This window comes from Dysidea avara, chromosome 11 (genome assembly GCF_963678975.1).
Source record: "Dysidea avara chromosome 11, odDysAvar1.4, whole genome shotgun sequence".
NCBI classification, from domain to species: Eukaryota; Metazoa; Porifera; class Demospongiae; order Dictyoceratida; family Dysideidae; genus Dysidea; species Dysidea avara.
Window position 1 is genome coordinate 2,708,964 of NC_089282.1, and position 25,403 is coordinate 2,734,366.

The 25,403-nt window shown below is 37.1% G+C and overlaps 2 protein-coding genes and 1 long non-coding RNA gene across 5 annotated transcripts; 2 read left to right on the plus strand and 1 right to left on the minus strand.

The window, feature by feature from the left end:
- The first annotated feature begins 2 nt into the window (after positions 1-2).
- LOC136238849 (atos homolog protein B-like) lies at positions 3-17,086 on the plus strand. Its single transcript, XM_066029478.1, has 14 exons — positions 3-164; positions 223-398; positions 727-887; positions 1,030-1,155; positions 8,964-9,636; positions 9,691-9,749; positions 14,688-14,739; positions 15,019-15,102; positions 15,223-15,267; positions 15,318-15,431; positions 15,485-15,553; positions 16,414-16,545; positions 16,640-16,677; positions 16,724-17,086. The coding sequence occupies exons 1-14, from the start codon at positions 128-130 to the stop codon at positions 16,890-16,892; spliced, it is 1,935 nt and encodes a 644-aa protein (XP_065885550.1). The 5' UTR covers positions 3-127; the 3' UTR covers positions 16,893-17,086.
- LOC136238856 (uncharacterized) lies at positions 8,799-19,273 on the minus strand. The gene is made up of 3 exons (XR_010693225.1): positions 19,183-19,273; positions 10,436-10,532; positions 8,799-9,785 (listed from the first exon to the last, which is right to left on the minus strand). It is a non-coding gene; the product is annotated as an uncharacterized lncRNA (long non-coding RNA).
- On the plus strand, positions 18,997-25,403 carry LOC136238851 (ras-related protein Rab-31-like). 3 transcript variants are annotated; one of them, XR_010693222.1, is made up of 9 exons: positions 18,997-19,617; positions 21,223-21,319; positions 21,984-22,043; positions 22,093-22,199; positions 23,328-23,357; positions 23,415-23,540; positions 23,903-24,052; positions 24,554-24,625; positions 25,168-25,403. XR_010693222.1 is itself a non-coding variant. In XM_066029481.1 (8 exons), the coding sequence occupies exons 1-8, from the start codon at positions 19,563-19,565 to the stop codon at positions 25,251-25,253; spliced, it is 711 nt and encodes a 236-aa protein (XP_065885553.1). In that variant the 5' UTR covers positions 19,006-19,562; the 3' UTR covers positions 25,254-25,403. The 3 variants fall into 3 exon arrangements, 2 of the variants coding, with proteins under 2 accessions (XP_065885554.1, XP_065885553.1); XM_066029481.1 differs by lacking the exon at positions 24,554-24,625 and having other exon boundaries at positions 19,006-19,617; XM_066029482.1 differs by lacking the exons at positions 21,984-22,043; positions 24,554-24,625 and having other exon boundaries at positions 19,002-19,617.

Here is a 25,403-nt window from a genome sequence, read left to right on the forward strand (position 1 = left end):
ACGTACATTCGCCGCTAAGTGGGCGTTGGTTGGAGATAGATTGAGTTGCCAAGTCACAATAGCGTAGCGACAATTGTGCCACTACGAGCGTGTACTAGTCAACTAGGTTGCTATTTCAACTACTAACATGCCAGTAATTTACCAGCAGAGTCCGTTATCACCAGGTATAGCGTTATATCAGTATTCTGTAATGTTACTATCATACACACCTTGTTATTTTAGACGGGTCAACGTCTCCAAGCCATGTCGACGAGTCCGTGGTCGCTAGGATAGTTCTATCAGTGTTAAACTCCCGCCAGCATGAACCCAGGACGCCAGGAGAAGAAATAAAATCGCGACACAAGCGACAAAAGTGTACAAGAAAGAACTCAGACGAGTTAATACAAGTTAACAACGTGGTGAGAAGTGTTTTGGTGTCACTAGTGAAGTAGATAAGTTGTTGATACACAACACATCAATACAATATCATGTAGGATTACACTGTATGTGTTGTGTTGGGTCAGCTGTTGTGTTACTTGTGTGGCTTTACCCCCTAACACCTTCATCGACTAAACTGTGAATATTGTTTTACAAAAATAGCCTGTGTATTCAACTCTTATTGGTGGTGTGGAGTGTGACAGGAGGCAGGTAATGTGGGTATATGGTTTTAAACTATTGGATACATGAGATATGTAAACACTATGAGTGCAATAACTTCTTGTAATAAATATTTTATCATGTTAACAGTGTGATGCAGCCATCAGAGAGCAAATGGAACAGTTAGGGAGGTGTGGTGCACCAGTATGCCTGGAGTTGTTTGCTAGGAGTCACACTCATAAGAACTCCCAGCAACAACATTCAGATTGTATCCTTTTGGAACAGTGGACAATTCAGACAATTCCTAAAAGGTGACAATATTTTTAGTATCACATGTCCCAACTAATACATGTGATGTATACTGACATGATACCATGTTTGGTGATAAATGTTTGTATGAGCTTTACATGGTGTCCTTTCAATAGTAATCTAGTTTGCTATGTTACTTTGTAGGCCTCCATCGAGCAGTATCAGTTGTGCACAGTTGTTACAAGCCGTCGAGTCATTTACACATTTCTCACAAATAAGGGCGTGGATAGTATCCAGCTCAGGAAGACTCCCATTTGAACTATTATACAGGTGAGCTCATCCCTGCATGTAGTGTGTGGATAACACCTTGTCCTTATTAGGAGACATTCTAAAAATAGCACACACTTGTTATTGTACTTAAGACATTGAAAAGTCTACTATAATGTGTCTACCAAGTGTGTGTAGTGGTTGTTGAAGCCAAAATATTTGTGTAATTTCAAATTCCATACTGTGACAATACCTGTATACCAGCTGGTATATGTGCCAGTTTCATGTTTCATTGAGCAATGGTAGCTTGTATTTTAGTAATGGAGTTATTTCCAAGCATCTAATGAATCATATTAGCCTTGTCATTGAGTGTTAACTGATTGGCATAATTTTCATACCTGAAGCTTGCACAAAAATCTTGCATCATTTTTGCATAAAATTCACATGATCTGTCATCCTTGTTTGCTTCATCATGTACTTACATGGTAGCTGTGATTACAATGATGAAATTTGATTTTAGAAGCTCAAGATATTATAGGATGTTGCTATATCGTTAAATTTAGTTTTGTGGAGTTAATTTTTGGAGGATGTATGTGTAATTTATGAGTTTATTGAAATCATATGAGTATTGTTATTTTTGGAAATGTTTATGGTATGTGAAGTGTAAGATGATTTGTGAGCCCTCAGATGATATATGAAACCTCTTTGCTTATTATTAAGGTTGTATCTTTCCACCATACATGCACAGTACTTCTACCAAATGGTCAATCTGAGCTCTGTGTTACTCTAGTACAACTTAGTGACTTCATTAAAAATAATGGTTGAGGTGTGTGTGCCTCTCACATGTTCCCTTGTGTACATCATCCAGGCTTCCTTGACACCTTTTAGCTAATGCCCTTCTGGTGTTAAATATTATTATTGGCTTCTGGTGTTAAATACCTTAAACTGTCACCTTTAGTCTTGTAAATCTGCTGTAAATTAGCACTAGAGGCTTCTGTCCTTGTCATCTCAGTTTTTCCACCCAGTGTGGATTGTGTTCTATAGACTTGCTATCCCCTTTGTTGTGAATGTGTTCCATATCACAGTATGTCACGATGTTTATCAGTTATTATCAAAGCAGAGTTGTCATCATGTTGGTATGGAGTGTCCTACTTTGTACATGTAACATTTGTTGTCTGTGGTCTTGTTCTGGGTATGTGTTGATGTATATTGCAAAGGATAACTAGCTACTGTGTGTTCTTGTACACAGTTGTAGATTTCATTTCTGTTGCATGTTTTTAAAGTGTAGAGTGTAGTGCATGCCCGCGTGCGTGCGTGTGTGTGTGTGTGTGTGTGTTTGTTAGTCTACAAGTACTTCCTTCATTTCAATAAAATAATGATTCTAAACATGTATTGTTTCTGTTATGTCAATCCTACCATACACTCATAAACTCCATTGAGGGTTTATGTTTTGCTGATTTAACACAACATTGTCACTATCATGTTTTGCAAACTGAGATAGCTCCACTAGGTGATAACTAAATTATGGGGTACTGTTCAGTTATCACCCAGCAGTGTCATAGTTAGCACCTTATTTGGTGCTTTACTGTAAAACAGGAAATTTTGGTGGTCTGAGCCAGTGTATTTTACATGAATACACTGGCTCAGACCACTCATACATGGGATGTAAAAGATTTCAAGGATGAAACGCATTTGCCCCCAAAACTATTAAATATCTCATGAATATTGCTTGCCATATGCAATTGTTCTACTACGATATTCCAAAGGGCACCTGTTGGGCTGAAGGGATGACTATCGTGACTAACAGTGAACAGCATTAGCTGTTATTTAGTTACAGCACACTGATCTAGATCTGAAGGAAAATTCTTATGAATAAAAAGTAACCTATATTGGAAGTATTTTGGGTCACACTGAAGGCATTTGTTTAATTGTAAGGCTGGTTTCTGGTCAATTTTTTTTTGTGAGAAAGGCTCCATGATCCTAATTATACAACTTCACTGTACTAACCCCTTATCCATGTTGCTGTATGTTATATGAGCAGTCACTTTATTTCAAAACCAGGAGCAACTACTTTAATAGAACAATCATTTATCCTTTGAAAAGTTCGAACTATTCTAATAGAGCAATCATGCTGAAATTTGAATTTGCAGGGTTTGTGATTAATATTGACAGGGGCACACTCACTCTATACATCAGGGTGCCAGTGTTGGGAACTATGATTTTTGTGTGTGTGTGTGTGTGTGTGGGGACCTAGCATGAGGATCTTCATGGATTTTAAAAGCCAGGGCAAAGCCGAGGTTTTTAAAGGAAGATCCAAGAGTGTGGTGTCTATTGACTTAGTTTTATATGGACATATGAGTGGAGTCATTGTGGGATTGGATTAGATGTCGTTTTAAAATTGCTACGAGATCTTATCACGAGTGCGGAAGACTGAACATGTTAAAGAAGAGAAATTAAAGCTTGCACCTTATTGCTGCTTCTTGAAGTCGAATGCTAGTGGAAATAATAATTTCAACAAGGAAACTGACCAGTTGCTGCTATTGCATGTGCCATGTTGTCACAGCAATGTGAAGAACAGGAGTAGTAACAGAAGACACGCTTGAGTGACTACAATGGCGATGAGTTGTCACAAGTTGTTGGCTTAATAGGTACAAGTACACAAAAAGGACTTGTTTCAGTACTTTTTATTGATGTGCTATGGTCCCTACTCTAGTTGAAAATTCCAAAAAAAATATTTGTATAAATTTTTTTTATTATAACTGGTGTACCCACACATACTGCATCAAAAGAAAGCAATGCTGCCAAGTGCCCCAGCTATCAATTATTGTATGAAAGTAAAATATCCATTACACTTCATTGTCACCTATGTTCAACCCGTTACACAGCATTACGAATTAAGAACTATTCGAAAAGCACCTCTACAATCAAAGTAGCCACTATAAAAAATACAGACGATTTTTGTTATGAAAGGAAGCCATCACTCACTACCGCCAAATTGACACCTTTCACTGTTAGCAAAGATGAATGGACACAAAGGAGGACACTGTTAAGTCCATGAAGAATGCATTGTATGTGCTGTGGTATGCCAAAAGGCATGTGTCCGACTGAAGCGACATCAAACAATAAAAAAATCAACCCTGTAGCATTAGCTGTTATTGAGTTACGTTTGTCTGAAAGCATCAGTACTCAGTCAGTCAGTCACTAGAAAATTTTGTTTAGTAATTTTTTTTAAATGTTCATAGCAACTTGTTGGAAGCATTTCAAGTTGATCTAAAGGTTTGTTTAGACTTAGTTTTACCGAACCAATACTGTTCATCGTTGTCAGGGAATAGTGAGGTTGGTTTTTGGGTGATATTTTTTCATGGGTCCCTACTATACAGTATTACTGTACTGTATGATTTATGGCGCTACAGCAGTATAAAGACTAGATACAGTTTGCATATGGACCACACCCACAATACAGATAAAGCAAAATAACTACTCTACAAGGAAGCTTGGCTACCCACCTTAGGTATTTGGTAAAGTCCATCTACTTTTTAGTTGATGAAATACGCTTTATAGACAGATGGGCATTAAACAGAATTTTCCGTAATATCAGTGTTTAGTTCGACCCCAGTAATGTTCTTTGAAATCAATGATTGAAATTTACAATGCCTGACTTAGGTCTTTCTGCTAGCAGGTTTTTAACCATTTTTAGAAAATGGTAGGTGAGCAATGCTTTGAAGTTTAATTGAAATAGAAATTTCTTATTCACAAAGAGACTTGTGGATAACTACACCAAACCAGGAGACAGTGTATGTTGTATTAGAGTGTTTGTGGGTAACAATTGATTTAGCTGAACTTTTATGTAAGAGCTTAGAGCTTGCTACTCACATGTGAACTCGTGCTGCAGAAGTGTGAGCAACTGGATCCTTAGGTACTTGAGCACATGGGTTGTGGAGTAGCTATGTTATGTCTAGTGCAATGATTTGTGCTCAAACAAAATTTCCCCTAGCATAGTGGTCCATATTTCTTTGTAGACATGATATCCCCTTGTCACTGTCTAATTTGCACTGGTACATGTAGTCGCCACCTCGATAACAATTCACTCAGTCACCAAATTATTTTTGTTAGTGCTAAGCATGACATTAGCATGAGGTGTTTGAGCATTCAAAAACAAAAAAATTTTTATTGTACATGTTACGGTATTATATTTAAAAAAATTTTTCTCTAAATACCTATTATCAAGAGTTAATACTCAATTATTAACTCTTGCTATTATACTAGCCAAAAAATTTTTAAAAGCAAGTAGGGATTGGTATAATGTACACGCTACAAAAAGTAAGGAAACAAGCTCAAAAATGTTACAGCTGAAATGTGAAATGATCCAGCAGTAAAAAGTAAGGAAACAAGATTGAACGACTACTTGCTAAAATGAGACACCCTACTATTGGCTAGCATCTTGAAATGAGACCATCAAATTCGCCAAAAGTAGGGATTAAAGTGTGTCTCATTTTAGCAAGTAGTCGTCTAATATTATTTCCTTACTTTTTACTGCTGGATCATTTCTCATTTCAGCTGTAACATTTTTGAGCTTGTTTCCTTACTTTTTGTAGCGTGTATATTATACCAATCCATACTTGCTTTTAAAATTTTAAATTTTTTTAATGGCTAGTTTGTTTGCTTTTTATCTAGCTAGCTAGCTATATTATACTCTTTTTGTTTTCCACATAGTATAATATCACTTGAAGCAGCTGTCACCTTCGTATGCAATAAGCACCTCTAAAAATAATTATTTTAAAGCTATTACAGCAACTGTTAAAGGCTTCAGCTGCATTTCTAAATGTTGATGATTTTACAGTAACACATTGCTGGAGAACCCACCATTAAGAGTGGAACCCTCGCTTTTAGAAGTCTGGATCCCGAGGTGGTTCCGCCCTTCAAAGACATTATTAGCTAGCTACCTTAAAAAAAAAGCTAAACTGGTCATTAAGACTATATAAAACGACTACCCAGCATTAATAAATGTGACTAGATCTGTGAAAAAGAGACATACTCTCACAAGCCTAAATTTACAGTATAAAGCATTGAATACCTTGAGCAAAATACTTGCATATTATTGAAAAAATTCTGTAAATTTTTTAAACCCTTCTTTCTTAGTGAAGGAAGGGACTAACAATAAAAACCTGCATACCATCTTATTCACCTGCTCAAGAAGAGTTGGAAAATCTTGGTTTCGTTGCAGTAGACCCAAGGATACATACGTTATGCGCATTTGTTTACGTCATGTCGAAGCGATCGTATGTGATCAATTTTTCTTCACGAAATTTGTCTTTTTATGCAGTGAAGATAGGCGAGTAAAGGGAAAACTTACCCAGTAGTTGATTCCTCTGTTCATGGCGAACACTATGGTGAAAATTGTAGCTCTGTACCTCAATCTGTTAGTAAGTTACAACCATTTTTGTAGGTACCTGTAATTTATTTTCCCTTTACTTGCTGTACAAATCAATTTTTCTGTTGTTGCTACTTTGTAGGGCTGTAACTCCCAAAGTTATTGGCATATGAAGCTGAAGCTTTGCCAGTGGGTACACTTGGCATAAGTATTTACTAAACAGGAATTCGAAAAAAAATGCAATATGTCCTGTTTTTGCAGATCCGGTCACAAATGCTAGAGACAACTCCTTGGGTACTACACCCGTTCACCCTCCTCTTATGCACATGTACTCACACTTCGTTAAAAGCACGTGCTTGTGTTGTGGCATGCACCACAACTATTGAGCGCTTCAACTATTAATTATCCTTCGAGAAGAACAAAGATTTGAATGAATGATGAAAGCAAATAGCATGGTGCAGTGGACAGAATGTAATCGGAACAACAAATTCGTGAATCAGCTGTCATTACCTTGGCTGTCTTACAGCAGGCAGGCTGGCAGATGAAATGCAGGTGAATTTCGGATTTTCAAAAACTCACTGTACATCGAAACATTCGACTTTTCGCTTCGTTTACACAAGATACAGCATCATTATAACAGTACTAATGCATTCCAGGTGGTTTTTTTCGGGTAAAACTTATTACAAGGCCATTTTTTAAAGGTGTGAAAATTCACAAAACCATATGATTTCTTACCAACCCTTACTATACAGTACTATCGTACTGTTACACTCTTGCACTTACCCACATTGTGCTAGTAGTAAGTTATCTTTTTGAAGGAACAAATGAAAACGGCAATTGTACTGCAAAGTAAGATTTGAAGTATTCCAAAAACTAAAAACCATTGTGAATACTTTAACACACATGGCCTTTACTTACTTGACTTCATGTATGGCCACCACATTGGTATGGACATCGGTATTTAAAAAATACTTTTATTAACTACTAATACTTCCCAACCCTACATGCATACCTTTTGTACGGCTTTTGGTAGTAAGTGATTACTGGCTTCACTGCATTCTAACATAACAGAATTGTACGTACATACATGTGACCATCTCAGCAAAAACCCGACTTGTTTGTACAAGCATGCATATTGAGAAAATTGAAATTTAAAAATAATTCGTAAAATTACACATGCTACAAAGAAAAATATGCAAGTTTTTATCGGGCCAGTACTCAAAGAAGGAAGAAAACTATATACCATCTTATTCGCCTACTCATGGAGAGTTCGAAAATCTTTGTTTCGTTTCTGTAGCTTCAACAGTATGCATGTGTTTACAATAAGATCGTCATTGTTTCTTCTACCAAACCACTTTCATATCCATATACACAAGTGACTACAGGACTAACACTATACCTTGGCTGATGTGCTGATCCATGGTGAACATTTTATCCAAATTGCAAAGTTGTAGACTAATCCAAACGGAAGTTATGACTGCGAATTTAAACACCTGTAGTTTATTTTCAGTATAGTCAATGTACAAATCAATTGTCTTGCTCTTCCTACTGTCTAGTGCTACAATTTCAAAACTGCACACCACAGAAGGCTGAAACTTTGGTGATCCATTCTTTGGACACTGCAAATAATGCTGAGTGAATAATTTTTTTTTAAATTGTGCGAACAAGTTGGGTTTTTGCCGAGACGGTCACATATTTGTTTGGCCTTTATAAAGTATATCAAGGCATGGAACACCCTACTGTAGTTTCCTGCTAAAACAAGTGTTTATGTATGTACATGCATCTATTGAGCACCAAGTTTAGACACATTATTTATACTATTTACGTGTTGTGTAAACAAAGTGTATGTTTTAAAAACACATAATAACGTGTACTTATTTACATATCTGTAGTGTAATAAATCTCCTACGAACTTTATTACTAGCACAATGGGACACAATACACTATATTCCTTATTTGTAACTGACAGAGTAGGATATATTAGTAGGTTTGGTCACATGTCTCATCTCATAATTTGTTGAACAAACTCAAAAGTGACACCTCAAATTGTTACCAAAAATATTCTAAAGGCCTAATAGTGTATCAATGCCTACATGTCCCAAAGCCCTTACAAACCTCCGCACATCAGTATTCCTACAGGAAACCTATATAGGTGCTATGTGACTACCACTATCATCCTCACTTTGAGGTGATGTAATGATGTTCACTCCTCTGCAGGGGTAGTTATATAAAGTATAACTCACTGCTTGGTAACTGGTATAAAAGTCTTTGTTTTTTAGTAGTAATTAGTTAGTTATAAAGAATTGGAGCCTGTTAATATGAATACTTGAGGATATGTATAAAGCTGAACCAAAATGACTTGGAAAATTAGGACCCCTTACAATCATACAACTTTTGATTGGTCCCAGTCCCCATAATACACAGGTTTCAATGCAATTCTGAAACTTTAAGCACATAATACTCTAATAGAGCAGTCAGTTATGTGTTAATGTTGTTACAGGATATGTGGTCCATCAGAGGATGATGTGTGCCAGTTCACAGTGGCCATGCCAGATATACACAACTTCCCTCTAGCTAGCTACACACCTGTGGAGACACTGCAAGTTGTCATCTGTCACCTACCAAGACTGGCCAATATGCCATTTATGTCCAGTTGTAAACTGACCACCCAGTTTGAAGGGATTGCAAAGTGTTTGAGTGACTCATCAATTGACCGTCACACTGTAGAACGCAAAGATAAAATATCATTGTCCTCCTCAATGCAGTTATTGAGATCTGGTGGAGGTAAATCCAGTTCAGAATGTTCTAGTAAATTCACGAAGTTATCGCCCAAAGTATCATCTTCATCCTCATTAAATGGTAACAGTGAAAGAGTATCTCATTCTAGTAGTAATGGTAGTAGTAGTACTAATGGACACTCATGTTCACAAGAGTTCTGTTTTGATTCTTCTTGTCTGTCAGTCATAAAGTCACCATCACACAAATCTCATTTGCTCAGTCCCGGTAGACACCATGATATTGCTATTAGCCCATCATCATCATCTAGTAAATCTGTTGAGAATGGTAGTAGTTCTATCCTTCAGAGAATAACTGCTAGAACACTAGAGTCCTCTGGTCGCAGTAAAGAGATCACGTCTAAAGGAAGGGTGTGTCCCCCTGAAGCATCTAGTCCTGTAAGAATTGAATTATTATATTGTCTTCTTCTAAACTGTGTGTCTTCAAATTAGATTCCATTCAGTTCAAGATCTAAGCCATCCACAAGTACAGTAGAAGAAATCACCCAACAGTGAGTTATTGTAACTGTGTGCCCCTTGTTATTTGTCTGCAATAATAGTAGCATCATAAATAATAGACACCCCATACTGGATTGGAAACTTATAAGTTTCACCTGAGCTATCCGCAGTTCGTGCCACTTTAAAATACTGTACACAGTACTGGGAGTAGATTTAATAAACATATTTTTGGTTACTGGATGTATCACCGTGGAATATAAGGTTCATAGTGGGTGTGTTGATCAAGATACACGATAGTGTCATACGGCCAATACCACACCGTGAGTATATTAACAGGAAGAAAAAAAAAAAACAGCTCTTTCACACATGCATAACTCCATACCCTTTTTTCCAAAGTACACCATTTTTGCATTATAGCTGTCCACCAGGTAGGGTAGGCCACACAACATATTTGATTAAAGTTGCAACAGCCATTTGTGAGATATGGGCGTTCAAATTTTTGATTTAATGTCTTCATTTTTTCTTATGCCCTATGTGGGGTTTCGATTTCTTTTCGCTCACTTTGTAAAAATTGCTATAAAACGTAAATGTGTAATTGATTGCCTCACAAATGAACAGTATATAAAGGTAAATTCATGTACCAAGTTTGCTGTGAATCTAATGAATATCAAAGGAGTTATGAGCGTTTATTCATGTAAAACTTTTGTCTCAGCTACAGGTAAACTGAGTATGGGAATACCTTGAAAATTGGTGTGTACATAGGCTGATCATCTTAGTAGTGTAGTGCCTTTTGGTAGTTTGAAAATCAGTAGAGTTACAGCTGCTAAGTTGTAAAGCTAAAAAAGGTACACAAAAAATGTCAAAACAAACTTACCAGAGTTTGAAAACTCAATACCTAACATGCGTCCTTACCAGAACCTCTTATTATAAATGAAAATTCTAGTTTTTACTTTAAATAAACATTTTGTATTTCATAGATATGTTTGTTCTATTAGAAGTCCTCAAAAATGTGCAGTCTGCTTACGAGTATTACCCAAATATTGAAGTAAATCATGAATGCAATACATTTATGAGTCTGTCTTTAATTATCATCATTGTATCTGTAGAAATGTTAGTAGAAACAAACCCCACAGTCAGTTCTATAAAGTACAAAAAGAAGTGAAATCCACAAAAAAAAGTCAAACTATGAAAATGGTATGGTCTTAAATAGCCTGGATAAAAAAAGTTGTGTTGAAATCAAAGGTGGCGGCCAAGAAATATGTTAGTGCTAATAAATTTTAGCAATGCATGCAGCCATTATTAAAGTTTATTAGCATTAACATATTGCAACCATTTTTGGGGACCACCTTTAATTTCAGAACTGTTCACAACTGTTTTCACCCAGGCTCAAGGCTGCATCATTATTTCATAACTTGGCTATTTTTGTGTGGATGTGTATTAGCTAGAAGTTTGACAGGCATGAAAGGTTGATATGAGAAGCGCTTGATTAGTGAACTTGACTGAACTAGAGTAAATATGCTATGAGACACGTACCAGTACACATAGTATTAGTAAGTAATAAGCACCACCCTTAAACTAGCACCCTGTCATGTGCAAATACTTTTTATATGGAAAACGCCTACACCACCACCCAAGAAACAATCTACCACTATACATGCGCTTCAATTCCAGTAGGGATGTCTATTATTTATGGTAGTATAAACATTGTTGATGGTAGACTTGCATGCAGCTAGAAGACCCACCTCAGTGTAAGGGAGAATTAGCTTTAGCCCTTTCTCCAAGTTAGAGAGTTAGTGGTTAATAACAAATTGAAATACTCTTAACAGAGCATTCAGCTAACTCTTAAAACCGTCAGATTGCACCAGTGAAGTGCCTGTCTGCTCGCATTGGTTTAGGTTAACTGCCCTGATCTGAAGCATATCAAAGAGTACTACTGTACTGTTTAGTAGGGGCGTGTAGGGCTCCCCCTAAAGTGGTGCAAGCCACTAGAAATGTCGCATCTAAAAGCCATCATAGAAAATTAAATCATATATGACAAAAATCACCTTCACAGAATAGTCTTACTTCATTCAATAACAAATACAGCATTAAAAACAAGAAAACATTTACATCCATCCAGATACAGAATTTTTAAATACCAGTATTTTTGTCTGCCTACCTCAGATCGAGTTACTCTAGTACAACAGTCACAGCAACAGTGTGCTCACTAAAAAAGTTAACAAATAGTGCACTAAGAATGTATATATTAATTAATATAGGGTTCCAGTGATAAAAACAGGGGCGTAGCTAACTTTCTGGATTTCCCGGGCACAAGATCAAGCTGTCCCCACCATGCAAACTATTTAGCAAGTAACGCGAGCCCATTTCTGTGGACACATTTGCTTTCGAAAACTGTTTAAAAATGATTAGGCGGAAGCGGGCCTCACGGCCCACCTTCTGGACTTCAAGACCTCCTCTGCTGGGTCAATCCGAGTCAAAGACAGTGTCAGGTGGAGAGTTTGGCTGCATACATGTACCTAGCTAGCTACTATACACTGCTGTTTGTGCAGCTTATTAGACCAAGATACTACTGCATGAATAATATAGAAGCTAAAACTAAACAATGGTGGATTAATTTAGCCTCCAGCCCCAATATCGGACTTCTTTTTTACTCTTCTGTCAGTGTTTTATAGCTGAGCATAATACTTCATCAGTGACAACTCCAGCCCCATATTTCACTCTTCTGTCTTCTCTACTTGAGCACTGTAGCATAACAACATTGAGAAAGCTTGAATAAACAATGATCTGCCGTCAGTAGCTAAGATGGGCACCACAACTGACTGGGAATTGGCTTTTTTGTCCTTTTTATCAGTCTGTACCATTAGACATCTAATAAAACAATTACTTTATTTCCAGTACTGTTGTCCACTGACTGGTTTCACCAAATTGCAGCACATGTTTGACTCTCGACCCACACTCAAATCTTAAAATGTTAGCACATGATGCTGGGAATTACATAGAAATTTTCTAAAAATTGACGGGGCATAGCTACACCCAGGCCTGCATGGGCACAGGCAATCATTGCTGGTGCCCTGGTAGCGAGCCAAATGATAGTAGTGGTTCCCAACTGGGCGCACCCGTAATAAATGCACACTCGTACTTGCTATCTTTTTGGAGTGCCTTGTAATACTTTCTGTAACAGTATCATCAAAAAATCGCATATACTTGAAGTTTGCCAAGATTCCTCCTGAATAAGAAGTACGGATAGGTAGCTATGAGGGAAAGTCCCTATTTAGAATTGTAGCAATTTGGGAGAATCCCTACTTTGGCGTTTAAAAGGTGGTGAAAACATGCCAATTTAGGGATTTCTTGCATTGCTACAATGCCAAGTAGGGATTTTTCCATCATAGCTACCATCATTATGATTAAAGTACCTAGTAAAGGCAGAGCCTGTATACCAGAAGGCCTTATAAAGGTCTAAGATGTTTATATTAACTGCACTAAGTATCATCTCTAGTTTCAATACTTTTTATCGCTAAGACCCTTTAAATTAATTTTTTATTACACTTCTAACTAACAATAGGTGGTCTTTTAGTAATCTCATTATTTTTCACATCAATGCAGTCCACACCTACGTATCACAAGGTTTTGTCCTGAGTGCTGAGCAAAACTGGTTGAAGTAAAGATATTTCTGGTGTCTTTAAAAAATCATTTTATTGAGTCAAAATTGTGAAGTTATTTTCAAATAGTGGTGACTTCTTGACTGTCAACTGATATGGCCACATCCTGGTATTGCTTAAGTTACACATGACATAGTAATAATATTTTTAGTGAATATACTTGATAAACTTTATGTTTAACCTTAACCCACAAGGGAGTGCATGTTTACACAATATAAACAGTAGTTTATCCTTATAACCTAAAACTCACACTGTAATTACAATGGCTTACTTGTTGTGAAGTGATGAACAACAGCGAATCACATCTTAGAAAATCTTGCTAGGTGTGTTATTTCGATTGTGGGTTTACTCACATGAGTTGGGATAGAAAATGTAATGGCGAAGCAAATGGAACTTGTTGCAAGTTGATTGGAGCAACCACCATTGAGTTATGGATCATTTTAAAAGTTTGTGCACTTCCTTACCCGAAAAGTTATTTATACATGGCTAGTTTTGGCCTCACAATTGTAAAACCCTAGGTATCATTTTAATTCTTGTTACATCTCTAGCACAGTGACGCAAATTGCATAGCCATAGGACAGATGCTTTGAAAGTTACAGTGGTTTGTGCAGGGTACACTTATTTGTAAAGTTTAAATTCAGTTTTCTCGACTACGTGGGTTAAGGGTTAATAGTGACCAATAAGGAAATTCAGATTGACATATTTCATTATAGCATAATTCAAATTGCAGTGAAATGTAGGAGTTACTACCTGTTGACATCAGCATTTCTTGAGTTGGTACAGTGTTTCCTGTTAACTTATTATTAGGCATGAGGCTATTATGCTCCAAAAATTGAGCATTATGCTTTTGAGCAGTGCTCAAAAAATCACCTATTATGCTTTTGAGAATTGCCCATTATTCCCAAAATTATGCCACCATAATTGGCTAATAATGCCAGTTCATTGCTGTATCAGGCTATTTTCATTGATGGTTAAGCTTCAATAGTCTTGAATTCTTTAACTGGTTGCTGTATTAGAGTATTTAATTTCAATGTGACTGCTTTATTAAAGTAAATAATATTCAGTGACTGTTCTATTAGAGTTTCTGACTGCTCTATTAGAGTATCTCGATCTTTTTTAACGGAACTATGCAATCTACAGATTTTCCTACTGTTAAAGCTTTATAATCACCTCAAAGTGCTAGCATAATTCCTGATTCCCACACATACCTATTATTCCCGAAATTATGCCGGCATAATCGCCGCATCCCTACTTATTATGATGTACACATTAAGCTTTCCTCAATATGTGTACATCATCTCAGTCTGTTACACTGGGTATTATCTTGTGTAGTAACTGTCATACCAGTCTTCATCGAAGACAATCTTTTGCAACACCATCAAAGGTGAGATGAAACAATTGTTATGTACAGACCACCATACACACGTACAAACATACACACTACATACACACATATAGAAATATCAAACTTTGCTTGAGTCCAGTCCATTGAATGGATACACTCCTACATGCACGCACACGCACACACACACACACACACACACACACACACACACACACACACACACACACACACACACACACACACACACACACACACACACACACAAACCTGTACACTTTGACTCATTGTTCTGTGATTCCACTCACTTCCACCCTATAGCACAAGTCACATAGACCACCAGTATTGAGAAGTATGTCACTACCAACTGGTGTATCTAGTCTCAGCTTACTAGGGACTTTTGAGGTACAGTATATACTGGAACATGTTAATGTGGGCACCTACCAGAACACTATTGGTTGGTCCCAAGGTGTCTGTATTATACAGATCCCATTGTAGTGTTGTTGTAACACTTTTCCTACTTAGGAATCAGTACTAAATGGCAGACTGGAGCCTCTTGGAGTTGTTGAGGTATTATATCGTCACATTGTGATGTAATGTGATGTCATTACTATTTGTAGGGCTTTACAGCTGATATTGGTGCTAGTGGATCATTTTGTCCGAGTCATGTTACATTACCAGTGATGGCTCTGTTCTTTAGTTTGTCTGATGAGGATGGTCCCTCACCATATATGGTCAGTATATATGCTGCTTGCTTCTATTATTAGTCACTGCCTCTACCATATAGGGACACATTGATCTCAGTAGTATTAGTAGAAAAGGCTACCATGTACCTCGTAAAGGAACCATACAAGTTGTACGTTTATGTAGCGTTTATGTGTAGTGTGTCATTGTACATGTGTAGTGTGTTACTCTGTGTGTATAGTGGTTAGGACATCAGCCTGGTAATCGAAAGGTTCCAGGTTCAATTCCCAACTGGGCCACTTTGGTGTTGTTGTTTCCTTGAGCAAGAAACTTTACTCACATTGCTCCAGTCTACCCAGCTGTTAAAATAGGGACCTGGTGGAACTGGGCCACCAAACTGTAACATCAATGGGTACCTGGTGTAAACTGGGGAAGCAAATGCTCAACTGTCCATGTCTCATATAGCAGTTGAAGGTCCAGGTGGAACTTCAGGTGCCCACACCTTCACCTGTGAGACATGGTACAGCCTCCTGTAGGTTACTAGTCCTGCCCCAGGAGGATTTGCCTGCACTGGCTCATAGCACCTGAGTAGTGCACAGGTGTTCCAGTGCTGGCCACTGCAGCAGCTGAAGGTTTTGCTTTTTGTGTAGTGTGATGGTTGCTGCAATTATGTGTATATTCACACTTCTGTATCAGTAAATATACAACATGTACTTTCATAGTAGTTCCCCTTATGGATAACTTGTGTCATTATCACTATCTCTTTTCCTGGTTGATCTCACTACTGGTAGATACCCCACCCCATGTCATCTAGTAGGATGGAGACATGATACTTTGCACTTTTTAAACTCATGATAATAGACGTTGGTTTTAGAATTTTATGTGTAGTGGGGTTAGTAGGAAACAGGATGTTCCTTATAAGGATTAAGTATGTTTTAAGAAACCCTAACCAATAACATAACAGTAACATTTCTGACAGTAAATTACTATCAGAGTTGTATGCGTGTAGCATGTATTGTGTTAACTTTGTAGACATTATTTAACCCCAACAAGACTGTGGTGAAGATGTTTGTTGTGATGTATGACTTCACCAACATGCCACCTAACAGTCAAACCTTTCTACGGCAGAGAACTCTCTCCAGACCACCAGTACCACCGTTGCATGTAAGCCACTGATATCAGTTCTAATACAACTTTTGCACAAGTGTTATATTAAGTGTGTGCATACAAGACAATTTATTTTCTGTTGTACTTGCAGAAAGCCGTACCAGAGCTTCATTACCTCATCCATTTAAGGTGGGAGAAAATATATTGTGTATCAAGTAACAATCTTTGTTCTTAGATTCCGATGTTCCAAGTCCGGTCACGTCTACCTTCATACAGACATCAGGATGATATTTGCACGTAGAGCACCGGACATTGATCATGACCCTAGTAACGTATCACTATACAGCATCACAGAGGGACCTACTAATCCACGCTACACCACTATCACTAGTAGAAAACCTTGAGATCTGTGTGTATGCTATTGAATGATAATTCATTGCCACCATGGCTCCCAATGAAAAATGCAATTTGTTTATCTTTTTTGTATTGTAAGTTTTTTTTTTGATTTTTTTAAAAATTCCAGCACGTGTATATTCAAACTGATTCTTGTACAATTTCACTAATTTGTTATATATTCAGTGATCAATATCCAACCTTATTTGGTCATGTTAGTAGTACTATTCTTGCTACAATTCAATTTAACATGTACACATCCTGTTCAACTGCCGTACAATGAAAAATTGTTTTGAAGTGGTTAGACAAATTGACTTGTGCTCAACTGAAATTAGAAGGCTGCTCTTAATGATTTTCATCAGTGATAGACCTAATGGATTTCAAACTATCCACCAGTTACCATGGTGCGAGTTGAAGATTCTATGGGGATGTTGAAATAGATAATGGATGGGTCTAGACAGAGTCTATAATGCTTTACAACAAAATGCCATGGGTATATCTTGAGCTTTAAAAGAACCGATTTCGCTGCAGAAATAAGAATGACCGTAGATACTCTAATCAGTGCAGTCAGGAAATACTGAAATATATTAACCAATCACAACTTTCAAGATAACTAAAACAATCAGCTAAGATTCTTTCTATTGCCTTTGTTGAGGTGTAGAATATATTTCCTGTGCTGCAAAATCATCTCAACATCAAGATAATTGTGACTCGTTCCTACACAGCAATAATGGGTGAAAATAAAAGTGATGTGGACTGGATTTTTAAAGTTTACTGTGATCCTGCAGTAATGCATGCAGCTAATTGTTTTGTATATTCATACTGTTTGATTTTCACAGAGATATAACCTCATCAGTGAAACCAGAAAAAATTCTGTTGCATGCACAAGAAATGAAGAAAACTTTTAAAAGTACACTGAAAGCTGACAGTTAAAGTTTGTTAGTAACTGATTGATATAGGCTGCTTATATGAAGTATACCTTAATCTGCTCCTGATACTATGCCAGCAGATGCAATTGCTTCTACTGGCATAGTATCAGGAGCAGGTTAAAGGGTTAAGAGGTACACATAGAACTATGTGAAATTTGAAACATACAACTGCCGACACATGGATGTCGTTCTGGAGGTCTGGGGGCATGCCCCAGGAAAAATTTCAGGTCTAAAAAGCATTGTTTTTACTTTACAAATTGTAACTGTTCTATTAGAGTTGTTGACTGCTCTATTAGACTTCAATACAAAATGCCTGATCATGCGGCAGTTTCTGGATCAAAGGCTCCCCCCCCCCCCAACCGCCATTAATCCTCCAGCAATACCTCCGGCTATAATTATAGAAACTATATTAAATAAATAACTCCAGCCATGTATGGGGCACAATCTATTACACAGGCAGCGCCCGCCTCTTTACATAGAGAGCTGGCGTCGGACCAGGGCACATCCGCAGACCCCTCACGCACACGAGCACACGAGCACACACATCCTGTGTATTTTCTGGCGTTTGAACGCAGTGAATTAGCAAGAAAATAAGCTCCCATGTGAATACGTAGTAGTGTCACGTGATGCATGGTATATAAAGTTGTATGGTGTGTATTAATTCATTCTAGGCCACGTGTACAAGCAAGTTGGATCCCAGCCCCACCCCCTGAAATTTCTTAACGATGTCTAGATGAGTGACCTGCGACGGCTACTGGACTTTTTTTTGGAATTGTTTGTCATACATGCATCACAACAGAGTGAGCTGTTTTTTGGTTTTTCCCTGAGTGGTTAAAAATAAATTTAAAAAATGACCACCAGGTTTTTTTCCAAGGACTATCTTGGGGCTGGATAGTTCTGAATTTTTTTTGTTCAATTTATTTTATGTTTGGCTAGCCCTCACTCTGTACTGTTTTGTGGTCTTTGTAGATATACGTGTTAGCTATTATGTGTTAGTAGAGTTGTAACAATTTTCTAAATGTGGTCATTAGTTATAGGCACAAACCAAAAATTGGAAAATTGGTATTGTGCATGCATCAGGTGTATAGTAGTAGTATGGTGTGGGAGCGCTATATTCCTACGAACGCATCACGTGATTATGCGTCACATTGGTTTTCTATTTCGGGCACTCTTATATTTTCGAGTATTGCGTCCTATGACGACAAGCTTTTCGTGAACCATTTAGTTGTTAATAAAGGATGATATTGAAGCCAAGTTACCATGTATGGTTACAACGTATATAAGGGAATGTTATTTCTACTCAACCTTCAAAACCAGCCGAAATGTTCAAAACCCACGTAAATGATTTTATTCCGCTGCGTTATACCCATACCTGTTAGTTTTAGCTCGACATCTTCCTGAATCACACAAACGATCGATCTTCATTTGTCGCCCAATATCACCTATACTTGAAAACATTAGAGTCCCCCAAATAGAGGTCGCCACTTTTTATTCTGATGTCACTATGGAAAAGGCTTGTTCAGTGAGTGACCTCGTGAGTGATGACTGACTGATTCAATTAATACACGTAATAAAATCAACACGAGACGACAGTGTATTGTATTGTGTGCTGTGTACTCAAAGCAACCAGCTACGAACTCCATCGATTACTGACTCGACAGTGCTAGCTATAAGGAATCCATCCATCATAACATTCACCACCTGCTGGTGAGCCTGCAGTGAGTTTATCATTGAGCACCCCAGGCTACCAGTATGTCTTTCAAACAACTACCAATAGAGGCAAAGGTGGTTATTCTCGGTGCTCAGGGTGAGTGGTATAATAAATTTAATACCAAGAATGTATAAGTCTCTTATTCACTCATGGTATTCTAATGCTATATTACACCTGGCCTCGTATACTGGCCCAAGGGCATATCCCATGTCAGGATTTGCTATTATATGAGGAGTTCCCCATCCCAAGGCATGGGGACAACTTTGACTTTACTATTTAACAATATTTAATGCCAGAATCCCTAGCAATACAGCTATATGACAACACTGCTATGAACTCTTGATTCAGAAAAGAGAAATGGTTAGTAACCTCTCTAGTGATTTCATAGACTATTATTATCAACACCAATCAACAGCCAGATAGTGGTATGCATAATATGGTTTGATCTATGGAAGGGTCTGTTAGACCTGCTAGCTGGTCCTTAGTAGAAAGTCCTCAATCTTACTTATTTTCTGTGCAAGTTTCCTTACTTGTGAGTGCACAAGACAAATCTTGCAAGAGTACAGAAGACTTGAATATGATGTTGTTAAAAGAGCTAAAGAAATCAAAGTTCACACACCGTATTTCTACTTCTTCGGTAAAGTCAGACCTGGGAAAGCAGTCATGGCTAGTGAAGATAATGTCACTAGACCAAGTGCCAGACAAGGAAATTGATGAGTCCTTATGGTGTCAGAACAGTGTGACAAACAAGTGCACAAAAACAGTGCAAATATGTGGATTGTGATGGTAACAACGTGTCACGAGTTGTTGCTACAAGACCAGCAGGTGATAAAATGAATAGTGATTGAATTTATAATTGGCTTGGGTGGCTGGTTGCCTGCTGTGGGCTATTAGCTATACAATATACTTGGGAAAACATGGAAAATGTCACGATGTTCTTCAAGCTATGTTGGAAGCCTTCCAAGATCAGCTTTATTTAGCCATGCACCCAGCTAGACACTATCCATACAATGGCCTCTTGACATGATTACTATCGAGGGAGAGCATCTAACTGGAGTATAATAATACTAAAAGTAATGTCTCGGCTTTGTTTTAGAAGCATACTAGACTGTATCATCAGTGATCATCGCCTATTGTCGGTGATCCTCGCCTATCAACGGTTCTCTGTAATCAGAGGTGTAAATATGATCAAAAGTGAATTTGTAAAAGTTTTGTACTAAGAGTTAGCCACAAAATTGCACTATACATTCTCTTGCTGTAACTTATTTTTGTGATTTTAATGAGCCTGCAGTGATTGGGATTAAATATTTACCTTCAAATTTTTGATGTAAAATATTTTATTATTTTGGCAAATGATGAAAACGGTGATTTTTGACAAGGAGGTAGGAATTTGTGTTCTAAGAAAAGAGATAGCTGCTATGTATAAACTTGGGTCACTAGCAGTTGGCTTGAGGATCACAATGATGTCAGCATAAGTAATACCTTGTTTGTTGAGCCCAAACTGGTTACATTAAGCCCCTCAGACGGAATTAGTAATGTCAATGCTCTACCAAATTGTTATGTAGCACCAATAGCTACTTGTAGATTGTTAAAAATAATCATTTTTTTCTTCAATACAGCGAGCAACCAAAAATTGGTGGCAAATGTTGGTTATTTATGGTAGAACAAAAACTTGATCCTATCTGTTGCGTGCTATTGCAGGTGTGGGGAAGACATCTATTGCGTTACGACACATTGGGAAGACATTCTCTGGTAAAGTGAAGCCAACAATCAGTGCGTCTTTCTTTACCTTTACATTGTGAGTGTGCAGTACTGTAGTACTAACATACATAATGCCAGTGTTGGGGGTAACGCATTACGTAATAATTAATTATTACTTTTATGGTAACTAAGTAATATAACGAAACACGCTATAAAAATGGGTAATATAACTCAAGTTACTTTACTTACAAATGTAATGCGTTACCTAAGTAATATAGTTACTGTAACGAATCTAATATTATGTATTATTACTACTAGTAACGAAGTTACTAATCTCATTAGTAATCCACTGAGTAACACCTGGCCACAACGAAGTAATGAAGCTTACTGAATGAAGCTTATTCACCAGCTTCTTACTTATAACCAAGATTTGCACATTGTCCAACAACGCAATCATGTCACGTGATAAGGTGGTAGTTTCACACGTGACAGCTTAAGGCTGTGGACATAAAGTAATATAATATGTAATATTATTATAGTTACTTTATTTTATGGGTAATATGTAACTGTAACTAAATAGTTCAGTTGCAAGTAATATGTAACTAGTTACTTGTAAAAAGTAACTGTCCCAACACTACATAATGCCTTGTGATCACCACACAGTGATGTGGTTATTAGTCTGGCCGCAAACACACACAACACACACACACACGCCTACACATATCAGGTCAGTTTACTTACTGCTAGTTTGATATTTGTAGGGATGTAGAAAAAAACACCAAAGTTAAAATTCAATTATGGGATACTGCCGGACAAGAGAGGTATAGTCAGTTTTTGACATTAATTTTGGATTGTTCATGTTCTCATCAGGTTTCGATCCTTGGTCTCAATGTATTATCGAAAGGCGACTGCAGCCATTATCGTTTATGACATCACAGACTTACAGTCTTTTGAAGATGCTAAAGAATGGGTAGAAGGTAAATTAGTTTGTTAATTGTCTGTAAACGTTATCAGTTCACTTCAAGGTATATATATATTTTTTTGTGGGTGATCAAAAATTTGTAGTCTGAGGATCACTCATTTTCCACACAAGCTCCCTATCATGTAACTTGGATAATCACTAAATTTTCAAGTGAAAATGTTACTTACAGATAGCTATAATCCACAAAATGTACACATCTCAAAAATCTATAAACTATTTTGCAATGCAGAGTTGATCATCTACATGTACAGGGCTTGTATCACCCCATACAACCCTATTTATAGTACATACACTTTAGCAACAGATGACATGGTCAAAATTTGTAGAAAATTAGATATGATGAAAACATAAAATAATTGTGTGGTCATTGTGACACAAACTGCTAGTTAATGGTCAGTCCACACTATGTATTGGATGATCAGCAATCAAACTTGTCTCATTGTCCATGACAGCACGATTGGGGTTTTTCACCACAGACAGAGGTATATGAAGACACAATTAAATTTCACTGCCACAATCAAAGTGGATCATAGGTGATGGGGTCACTTATTGGTCAATGTTTGTAGCACAAGATCAAGATTCTCTAATAGAGCAGTCAACTAGAACAGTCACATTTTATTCCTGAGTATCTTCTTAATTTACCACGATGAAATAGTCTTAAATACTACAGACCTTCTAAAATCTAAATCATTTCTTGGTGGGGCATGTCCCAGGCCCCCAGAAATGGTGTCCAGGTCTGTCGTATGCTTTTACAACTTCACTGTGTAATGTTTGTTGCTGTTATTTGACCTGTTCCACCACACCTAAAGTGGGACAAACCATACAAATATTAATGCAGCACTAGCCAAAAAGGAGATGTCTGGATGGTTGTGTGTGGTTGTGTGCAGACCTGTAAAGCTCTAGAGATCTGTACACTGTAAAATTCCTCTTGATTTTAGTTGATTTTGCTCACATTTGTGTAATTACACATTCAAAACCTTCTAGAAGTTGTAACTAACCACACCAAAAGTGTACATCTGGTACTGGTATCTGGATGACATTTTTAAACTGCTAACCTTTCTGATCAGTGATCACTACTATTATGAACTATCACACATAATATTATCTCTTTGTACAATTTTAGAACTTCACAATAACGTTGGAACTAATGTTGGTAAGTTGACTACAACCAGTCATGGGTATTGGTTTTAATCATTGTTCCCTTAACCAGTGTTATACATTGTTGGCAACAAGTGTGATTTGCAAGAACAGCGGAAGGTTCCAATGGAAACATTAGAAGAATATGCTAGGTCACTTCAAGTGTTGTATGGAGAAACATCAGCTGCTCATGATATTGGTAAGTAGACAACACACACAGATGCACGCTCTCATGCACACACACATCCCTTGTGCTGTAATGAAAATTAAGGCGTCTTTGGTGATACATACCGACCTCTGAAATGACTAATTTTAGTTTAGTTGCATGCTCAAATTCACATGGATCAATGTAATGAAATATTTTTAGATCTAACCATATGTTAATAGTGGTGTTGTTTGTGACCTGGTTTTGTGAAACTGTTGATAATAAACAACTTTATAACAGGTCAATATTAAGAACTCACAAACGGTAATCATATGTGTAGCTCCTCTTGGGCTACACTCATACATTACTTACATCTTGTACCGTATTTTCATCACGATGGTATTTTCACTTCACAGGTATCCAGGATATATTCACTCTCATAGTGGAGAACATTGTCAGACTCCATCGTAACGAGCCTCTCACATCATCTCAACACGCTGCACATGGCAAAAGTCTCCCTATTACCCCTGTGTCTTCAATTCGAGTGAATGAAACAATAAAGTTAGGTACGTAAATCACCACATGTAATATAAGTAGAATGTAATTGGACAATATTTGCAGTGGCAGATCAAAGTGGTTATGGTCGAGACCCCTCTAAAAGCAGTCTAATTAGCTGTTATTTCTATGTTGACAACTTACCATAGCACAATCCTATATTCCATGCTCAGCAACACTATTTTCACCTTCAATTCCATTCAGCTTAGAACAATTTTTGTCCTGTAAAGTTTTATATCAGCATTGGATTTGCTGTGAATATAAACCAATAATAGCCTAAATCTTATCTCAGAGCTTTTAAAATCTCAGATGTGTGTCTCTAGATACCTTATTCCTTATAGCTATATACAAAAATCCATTTTTGAAAATCATAAATCCACTATACTGACATAGTATTTGTTGAAATACTACTGAAATACTGTTTCTTCGATATTAGGCCACTAATTTAATAGTTTCACATCCTTTCAAATTAAAATTAAAAGCAATTTATTTTTTATTTTTTTATTAACTAGAATAGAAGGCTGAAATAGATAGATCAGGATGCAATTTCTTAAACTGCTCAAGCCAGTTATCAACCTTAAAAGGTATTGCTGAATGACTGCATTCAGGCAATATTTGATGTATGCTAATAAGCTTGACATTACCAGAGTGTTCCATTTAAATACTGTTTAGATTTTTGCACTGTTCAAAATGGTTGCCACGATAGTGACAGTGAGCATATAACTATAACTATAAATAGCCTTTTGTGGCTGATTTTGTCCCCCCAAATTATAAGATTTTTAAACGGTCTCTTGTGTAAAGTTTACAAGTCAGATATTTAGTAGTAATTTTGAAGCAACAACAATACAATTTCCAATAATCTTTGCAATATATTACCGTATAGAGGGAAACTTTGGCGAATAGCAAGCTAAATCGCATTTGGCGAAATAAACTTTGGCGAATTCAAGCTCAATCTGTAGCTATGAAGATGCTAATCTCAGGCACTACGAGTAATTGGTGGGTTAAACTTTGGCGAATTTGTAGCGAATCACCAAATTCGCCAAAGTTTTCTCCCGCCAAAGTTTCCCTCTATACAATATACTGTGCAATATACTGTCAAGTCTGCTATGCAATCATCTTGTTCTAGACAATGTTGATAATAAGACTGTACAGCCTGGTCCATCACCGGACACTGAAAATAAAAAGAAAAAGAAATGTTGTTGTGGACGATAGTGGTGTAGTAGTGTTTTCGATTTCAATCCTCAGTTTCTGGTTAATGGTTTCTCGTTATATTTATATTATAGTGCAACATTGTGTGTGTATAGAAGACATATTACATGTACATATTTTATGACAACAATAATGTTTTATTGGGTTACAACA

What these genes read in the sequence shown, in the direction of transcription:
- LOC136238849 (XM_066029478.1), top strand. Translation starts at nt 128, where the DNA reads ATGCCAGTAATTTACCAGCAGAGTCCGTTATCACCAG. An exon ending in GTAGAAGAAATCACCCAACA is followed by an intron (nt 9,750 to 14,687) that starts GTGAGTTATTGT and finishes TATCTTGTGTAG; the next exon opens with TAACTGTCATACCAGTCTTC. An exon ending in GCTTACTAGGGACTTTTGAG is followed by an intron (nt 15,103 to 15,222) that starts GTACAGTATATA and finishes TTTCCTACTTAG; the next exon opens with GAATCAGTACTAAATGGCAG.
- LOC136238851 (XM_066029481.1), top strand. Translation starts at nt 19,563, where the DNA reads ATGTCTTTCAAACAACTACCAATAGAGGCAAAGGTGGTTATTCTCGGT. An exon ending in GGTTATTCTCGGTGCTCAGG is followed by an intron (nt 19,618 to 21,222) that starts GTGAGTGGTATA and finishes GTGCTATTGCAG; the next exon opens with GTGTGGGGAAGACATCTATT. An exon ending in TAACGTTGGAACTAATGTTG is followed by an intron (nt 23,358 to 23,414) that starts GTAAGTTGACTA and finishes TCCCTTAACCAG; the next exon opens with TGTTATACATTGTTGGCAAC.